Source organism: Pocillopora damicornis, chromosome 6 (genome assembly GCF_964200805.1).
Source record: "Pocillopora damicornis chromosome 6, jaPocDami1.2, whole genome shotgun sequence".
Taxonomy (NCBI): Eukaryota; Metazoa; Cnidaria; class Anthozoa; order Scleractinia; family Pocilloporidae; genus Pocillopora; species Pocillopora damicornis.
In genome coordinates this window covers 2,953,950-2,961,957 of record NC_142675.1, presented here as the reverse complement: position 1 = coordinate 2,961,957, position 8,008 = coordinate 2,953,950, and the positions used below count along the sequence as shown (strand labels likewise).

At 36.3% G+C, this 8,008-nt stretch overlaps 1 protein-coding gene across 1 annotated transcript; it reads left to right on the top strand.

Annotated features, from left to right (window-relative positions):
• The first annotated feature begins 3,345 nt into the window (after positions 1-3,345).
• Positions 3,346-7,895, top strand: LOC113677746 (uncharacterized). Its single transcript, XM_089210174.1, has 4 exons — positions 3,346-4,614; positions 5,881-5,992; positions 6,637-6,789; positions 7,455-7,895. The coding sequence occupies exons 1-4, from the start codon at positions 4,513-4,515 to the stop codon at positions 7,811-7,813; spliced, it is 726 nt and encodes a 241-aa protein (XP_089066300.1). The 5' UTR covers positions 3,346-4,512; the 3' UTR covers positions 7,814-7,895.
• The last annotated feature ends 113 nt before the right edge of the window (positions 7,896-8,008 follow it).

Sequence of the window (8,008 nt, the reverse complement as noted above, 5' to 3'; positions counted from 1 at the left end):
ACTGCTAAAAGTGTCAATATCTTGAACACATCCAGGAAGGATTGAGTTTCCATGGAGACTCGGATCACTTTTGAACGAATCCTCTTAACGAAGATATCCTTATTTTTAATACAGTGCCATAAATGGCGGGTTTTTCTTATCCATTTGCGATTCGTAACATTTCTTCGTCGTTCCCAAACACAGAAATATGTCTTTTTTGTGTGTGAAATTGTGTTTCGACGCTATTTTTATGTAACAAGATACACCTTGAAAATCCCTCCTTTAAATTGCTAAAGTATATACGTACAACAAACACCCATTTCCTCTTAAAATATTTACTTCGGCAAAAATACCGCATGGAAGTAAACTCTTAAACACTTGAAAAGTATTTTATTAATAAAAACTGTTTGCAGTCCGTTTTAAAGCAGTTAGGAAAGAAATAATATATTTAACTGACAAGTTTTCCCGAGTTTGCACCACTCAAAGTCATAACGAGACCTCGTTTGTCAAAAAAGGAAAGGAGAGTGATTAACAGAGCTAACTTTTGGAACTCTTCAGATTGTAAAAAGAAAACCGTGCAAATATAAGCTAAGCTTAAAATGATACTCTTAGCTAACTAAAGACAGAAAGAATTACATAGTCATTATTTGAGATTAAAAATTTTTAGTACTTCCGGTACAAAGCTGTGGCCTTTAGAAATTTTTCACCCTTTCATGGGTTTTCCCCAGTAATCCCACTTTGTTGCAAAAAAAAAATTAATGAAAAATCTTTTCTTTGGTAACACTGGACGCGTAATGAACAAATTTTTGTTTGCTGAATTTTCTTTTCTTCGAAGAATTTTAAAATATAGTATAATTTATCCTCTGATATCACTCCGATTTCCGAGATTTACGTTTGCATTGTGTTCAGCCCGAAAGGTCTTTGATCGTGCGAAAAAATAGACATTTTAAGTGTCTTAGAGTGCAAAGTGATATCGTTTGTAACGATGTAATATTTTACGAAATATTTTCTTAATTGCTCCGTAAACATCCCATCGTTTGCGGAAGACACTTACAATTAAGTGGTAAGAGTCCTTGGCGATTTTTATTCATTCAAATTCTTGTCGCGTTTTCGAACAAACTGTAGAGTACTCATTAAATAACTATAACTAGTATTGTAACGTATTGTAAAATATTGGTCTGCCCCCTAAACCGGTCATTACTTTGGATTTAGCTCCTTTAAAATCTGCTTGAAAGTTGTACAGGGAATTAGTTGACTTCTAAATTAATAACAGTATCAAAACGAAGAAATGAATTAACTACCAATCTCTGGCGCTTTCCACTGATGTCCAGATATAACTGGAATTACAATCTTGAAATAAAATTAGAGATTTATCAAAATTCTTTGAAAATTTGTTTCATAGTTTAGGAATAGAATAAAATGTAATTTTTATTGTCTACAAGTTTTACTTCTGAAGAACGTTTTGGATCAGGGTAGGTAAGGGGACGCAGAACTCTGTAAGTCCATGCGCATGAGAGTCCGTCGAGTATTTTCAGCGAAACGATCACGATGAATTGAAAGGACAATCATAGATTTAGCGGCGACTCGGGCTAGTCTTTGGCAGCCTGTCATATGAATTCGAACTTAAGCTTTATAACCAGTGCATGATCAAAGTTAGGGAATGGAGAGCAAATTCACGCGAGTAAAAATTTGGTGAGAAAAGAGCTTAGAGATCAACGCAAAGTTTGCTCCTTCCAATCAATTTTTTTTTTGCGAAGAAAGATGGTAATTATCGAACACTATCTGTATCTCGGTGAGGATTTGAAAAATGCTTTCAAAATGGCTGATCCTAGCTGTAGGCAGGAAATTTGCCACAAATAAACTGTCATGATTTGGCTTTATCGACAGAAATGTAAAATGACCATTGTAAAGAGTGTCTAAAGCTGATATTTCGAGCTTTAGCCCTTTGTCAGATAAAGTGAGTCCTGTGCAGCTAACTTGTTTCAAAATCATGAGTTCTAATAATAGCCGAGACTCAGATTGTCAGTTCTTAATTTGTCCGGCTAACTCACTCGAAAAATTCAGGCATATTTCTTTATTCCACGATCGAGATAATGGACGAGTTTTTCCCCAGTCTGGTCTTATCTGCCAATTCAAATTATCGCCTGAACTTTAAGTCAATTGACGGAGCATTGCAAGAAAATTTTCCCATCCCTTCGCAAGATCGAAGCTGAACAGTTGAGCATTCTCTTGCAATAATGATACCTTAGGTCAGCCATGCAGAATTATTTGTCAGTCTTTTGAAGAGAATTTTGAGAACGCGAATTTATTACAATATAAGATCCGTGTGACATAACAAAGAAAAACGCGATGGTCAGGTTATGTGAAAGTCTCGGCACCAGGGCTTCACTTTTTAGACAATACAGAAGCAGTTATCGTTTGTGATAATTTTGTACTTCCGCGGTTAGAGTAGGATACCATTTATTATGCAATATCACGAAATATCAATGAATTCACTATAAGAGAGGTCTAAACACTCTTCGAATTATCTTAAGAACCTCAGCTGTTGTTGGTTGAAAACAAAACCTTTACGGTAATTAATGGCCACTTCCAATATATTTTAAACAGGAAAAAAAATCTGACAAAGTACGCTCCAACGTCAGCTTTACAAACTCTCGGTGGCCAATTTACGTCGGTCATCAACTCAGTTGATAAATTCAAATTATCTTGTTATACTTCCCCACCGACGCATTACCACAGTTTCTTTAAAAATTAAACTTTAAATTCACATGATATAATATACCTTTGTTGTTGTTTTTTTTTTCAATAGGTTCAAACTGGAATTCTTTTGATCCATTACGTCGTCAATTGCAAATAATCAATGTTTTCTGAACTAGCGGAAAAGGTGGAATAGTAGAGAAAAATTCTGCTCTTAATTCTTACGTATTCTGCTCGCTTTCAAGAGAATCGTTAAATTGTACTTTTGTTGTTCAAAACTACGGTCCAAAAAGCGAAATTGGCTCTATCCGAGCAGCTTTGAGTAAGTATTGGAAAAACGCCGTCTAATTATCCAACTGCACAAAGTAGAGCACAAATTGCGCGTGAATAAAGTACGAATATCCTAAGATATTGTAGGGTTATTTGGATAATTGGTAATTTTTTTCTGTAAAAAAAACCTGTTTAACAAGTCGGCAGCACGCGCTGCGCTTCTCGTTGTTTGCATTTTGACTCGCTCTACGGGCTCGTCACTACTCAGTCGTAAAAATACTCAGCAGTACTACACCCCAAAACGTCTATCAAGATATGTATATATATATATATATATATTACGATGGCGGTTTTTTATCTTAAGTCGATAAATAGGAATATTTCGAAGTGTCAGAGGTTATCAGCCCTTCAGCTTACTCCTTTTAAGCATGATTTAAATTATTTCCTTCTCAGGAGATATTATTATTATGGAAGCCATAAATTATGCGGCTAATTATGCTGGCAGAATTTTCAACATTAAGACATTGGGAAAAGCCATAGCTTATTTTTTTTGGTGATGAAAGCAACTTTTTATCAATAAAATATTTTCCAGTGAGTCCTTAAACTGCTCTTTAAATTAAAAACGAGTTAAAAAAAAAAGTATCCGAGCTTTCGCCGATCCACGGCATTATCAGCTGTTTATATTTAAAATTTGACCGAGATGTGTCTCTTTATACAAAAGTATAAAATTATACTCGTTAAGTCTTTCAGTGTAATGTCAACCTCCTTTCAGAATTTTTTTCAACACTTACTTTTAATGTTATATATCCCACTTTGCTATAATGCTTTGTCATAGATATTAACACCTGCAAAACTGCAAAGACAGAGGCGTAGCTAGTCAAGTTATAGGTGAAAAAAATCAACAAAACCACTAAATTATTTAAGGCTGCGGCACTTTCAAAAAGACGTTTCGGTAAACAAAAGTTCAATTGTAAAAAATCCGCCCCCACTTTATCTGGATTAGACATAAAAAAAGTGTGCGTAGTGATAAAAATGTTCGGTAATTTCTCTAGTCCTCCTCTCGTTGTACAGTGGTTTTAGGCTGTTAAAAACACTACTTTTAGCTTGGTATAGTGCATTAAGTCTTTTCTCTGAGATATAATTAGGTATATTAGCACACGCATTGTAAGAAAACCTCGGGCATTTAAGAGTTACAGCTGAGCTTTGTGAAGATCTAAAAAATTGTCTTTGAATTTGTAGAAAAACTCTGGCAAATTTATCGATATAATGAGTCTTATAGAAAAGAACACTGGTTTAGAGGCCGATAAATGTGCATAGGCCAAAACAAACCCGAAATTGGCCAATTTGGGTCAAATCTACCGCTCTTTATTTTTACAGTCAGGCCGGTCAGTGATATCATAATTTCTGTCCAGTGTGGTAATTTCGCGCAATTATAAAACATGGAGAACAACCATCTGTTCTCAAGTGATTAATTATACAGGAGTTCCACTAACTATTGATAACATCTTCACCGGACTATATATTGGACATTTAGCTTTTCATATCACTTACTTTTAAACATCAGCAATGAAGGTGATAGCGCTTTTGACGTTCCTGGGTTTCCGTCTGAATCCCTACACAGTTTCTGCGCGGTTGAACCCAAAGGCGATTATATACGACTCTTTGAAGGTGAGTTTTGTACAACGAAACATTATCCTCTTACATCATTGTAAAAAGTGATACCGACCAAGAAAATGAGTAAATATATGATATGGCAGCTCGAGCTTTAAGAAATTTTATCAACAGGGAAAAAATGGTTTTAATTTAAATGTAAAGAGCCGTTTTTCCATTTCATCGCGTCTGAAATTACGTGTTAAACAAACTATGTTCAATAAATAGCTAACAAATTTGACCTCTAAAAGAAAGAAGTTGACAAAATTCAGAAATTTCGGAAAATTAATGATATTTTACACTTTCTTTTTAAAAGAAGCAGTGAGAATGTATCGATTGTGAAAGCAAGTTTAGTGAATGAAGAATTGTCCCTTCGGCCTAATCGAGGTGAATGTCCTGACTCTTACCGCCCACTGAAACCGGAGACTCTGAAGTTTAATAAACGATAATGCAAACGCGATAACAAAATTAAAATAAAAACTGACAATGGTTTTCTTTCTTGGAAACCGATGCGTTCAAAAATTTTAGGGAGAATTTTTCCGTACTCTGTTCCATTTTCATATTTTTTGTTCTGTTGTAAATTTTAAAGATCTTGCTCAAAATCCATGTACCAGGTTTCAATTTTCCGATCTCTTTAGCCTTTACCAAAGACTTCCCCTTTACAGAAGACTCCTCGAGACAGGTGTAAAATAAGCGTGGAATATTTATTAACGTAATGTTGTGCCTGTAAATATATGAAGGAATCAATTGCTGATCTATCACGCTATGAAAACATGTAGACACAGGCCTTCTATTTCTGGTTTGAAATCCCTCTCGAGTTGACGTGACATCCTCTATAAAACGTTTTGGTTTTTCCCGAGGGCTTCCTGGAATTTTTTGAAAAATCAGGGACATTGCAAGGTTTAAAGATAAGTAAGGAGAAGTTAGTGAAAATGATACTAAATTTTTAATCATTTTCATTCATAATACTGATGACATGGACTAGTATCAACGCTAGCTGGTATTATATATTGCTTTGACATGTTTCCAATTAAATAACACGCCCCGCCAAAATCATTTGATCATGATATGATGCCAGATAAAACACCCACTCTACCACCGATGATTTTTATAAATAGAAAATCTTTACGATTTTTTTTTAATTTTGTAAAGTGACATTGACTCTGATAAACCCAGTGGGGACGAGCTATGAACGTATATATGAATGTATGTAAGTTTGTAAGTACTGATGAAGAGAAGGCGTGCTTGATTAAACGAAAAAGTGCTTTTTCTTTGACAAAATAGGGAACTTCTGACGCGTTGTACAAGTACAAGACAAGAGAAACGAGCATGGTCTCCATTTCAGAGCGTCAGTTGGGCAAACGGGTCTCAAATGGAAACAGTCCCACACAGCACAGTAAGAAACACCTTCCTTTGCAGTATTTCTTCGAGATGTCACGCAACTGGAGGGAGCGTTGCGTTACATCTTAAAGTACAGCTGCGAGACTATATATGAATTAGTGAGGCAGATTTCCTTCCTTTTTCTTCTTTCTTTGTTTTGTTTTTTTTAATCTGTTTGTACCTGCCCTGGGTGCCTACTCTTAAAACAAAATTTATTATCTCTTCCGTGCAAACTAAAATGCTCTTAAAAGACTAGTGATTCTCCAAATAACACTCTATCTTTCAAATTTGTTCGACCATTTTCTACATGAAGACCACTAAATGTATTTATCTCAAAAAAAAAAACCTATGAGAAGATAAATTTTGTTTTACATTGACCACTCAGCATAACTAGCTCTCGTTCAGTAGACTTCAAAAGAATACGGAAGCAGTAGGGGTGGATTTTGAAAACCGAAATGCCCCTGGGGACGATGTTAAAACGTGGGTTGTTACCATGACAATTTATAACAACTACATGGTTTTATGGCGGCTTTGCTTGATCTCTTGATCGTTCATTCTTTTGAATTGAATAAATGTGTATTACTGATATCACCTTTCACATCACAAAGAAATCATCCCCAAGCAACTCATTTCCTTTCTTTCGCCTTTTCCGTGATATAGATAGAACTGGCAAGGTCGTCAAATTAGAGATGCAGTATTGTCGGCCATACCCCACCATTGTGCAAGTGAGCGATCCGTTGAAATGGGGAAACTTTTATTTACCCAGCTTTGTTGAGCTTCATCGTTGCGCTGGAGGCTGTCCTTTACATCCAAGTAAGTTTATTGGACGACCAATAAATAATTAGCCCGGGATAGCGTTAATTTTGCTCTAAGAGTACATTCGTATGAGTGTCGTAATTTCTGAGCCAAGGTAATCACGACGACCAATCGATGGAAAGGAAAATATCACAAGGAACCAGTGAGAACTTGAAGAAAAAGCGAGAAAACTGCTCGAAGCGCGTGAAAACGCGAGTAAATCTGATTGGTTAAGAAAATGGGGCGAGTTTTATGGATCGAACACTGAGTGGTGGTGGATAAAACCAGATATAAAGTAACCCAGAAGCAAAACCATTGTCACTCAATTGAACTTGCAATAATTTACTCTTTTATTGGTTAAAAAAAATCGGGGGGGGGAACATAAGAAGATTACGGAGCCTTATGGGGGGGGGGGGGGAAATCAGGTACCTCCCTCCCCCCCCACCCCACCCCTTATGGGCGATAACTAATGACCATTCTCGTACTTCTCGGCTACAGAATACACGAGTTACTTATATCGGATCAATATCAGTATTTGGGCAACTGCCCACCTACCCCTTCCTTAACCCAACATTAACCCTAACTTGTTATCAATTGACTGTTGTTGAGTTAGGGGAGGGGTAGGCGGACAGTTGCCCAGATACTAATATCGATCCCCTATATCAATGCATTCTTCGTTTCAGGTGTTGGTTACTGCGCAATGACTAAAGAAGAGAATGTAACAATTCTTGTTACTGTTCATGGACGCCAAATATTTAATAATCAATTTCAAGTTGTCATGAGTAACCACACTGATTGCTCATGCGCATGTGTGCCACAAAAGTGTCACCCCGGGCAGCGATTCAACACTAACCAATGTAGCTGCGAGTGCACTGATGTTAAGGATAAAGACAGCTGTCAATCAACAGACAACATGCAGTGGGATAAGAATCAATGTCGTTGTGTATGCAGTATCAGACGAACTTGCAACTTGGGATATAAATTTAGTTTTAATACGTGTCAATGTGAACCTGACGAGGAAGAAATTCTAGCAAGGCTGTAAGGTTACTTACGACCTCTGATTTAGGTAACACTTGCTCTTGTGAAAAGTTATTTGCCGGAAATAAATGATACTTTTCAGACAAGTCTTGTCCTGTTTATGGTCTGAACTCGCATGAATGAAGACATTTCGCAAAACTAAGACATTTTCATAGTAATATTCTCCTTCTTTGCAAAAATATGTCGGCTTGTCTAGATT

Coding starts and splice junctions, on each gene's coding strand:
- LOC113677746 (XM_089210174.1), top strand. CDS start 4,513: ATGAAGGTGATAGCGCTTTTGACGTTCCTGGGTTTCCGTCTGAATCCC. Junction 4,615..5,880: donor TTATATACGACTCTTTGAAG/GTGAGTTTTGTA, acceptor TTGACAAAATAG/GGAACTTCTGACGCGTTGTA. Junction 6,790..7,454: donor AGGCTGTCCTTTACATCCAA/GTAAGTTTATTG, acceptor TCTTCGTTTCAG/GTGTTGGTTACTGCGCAATG.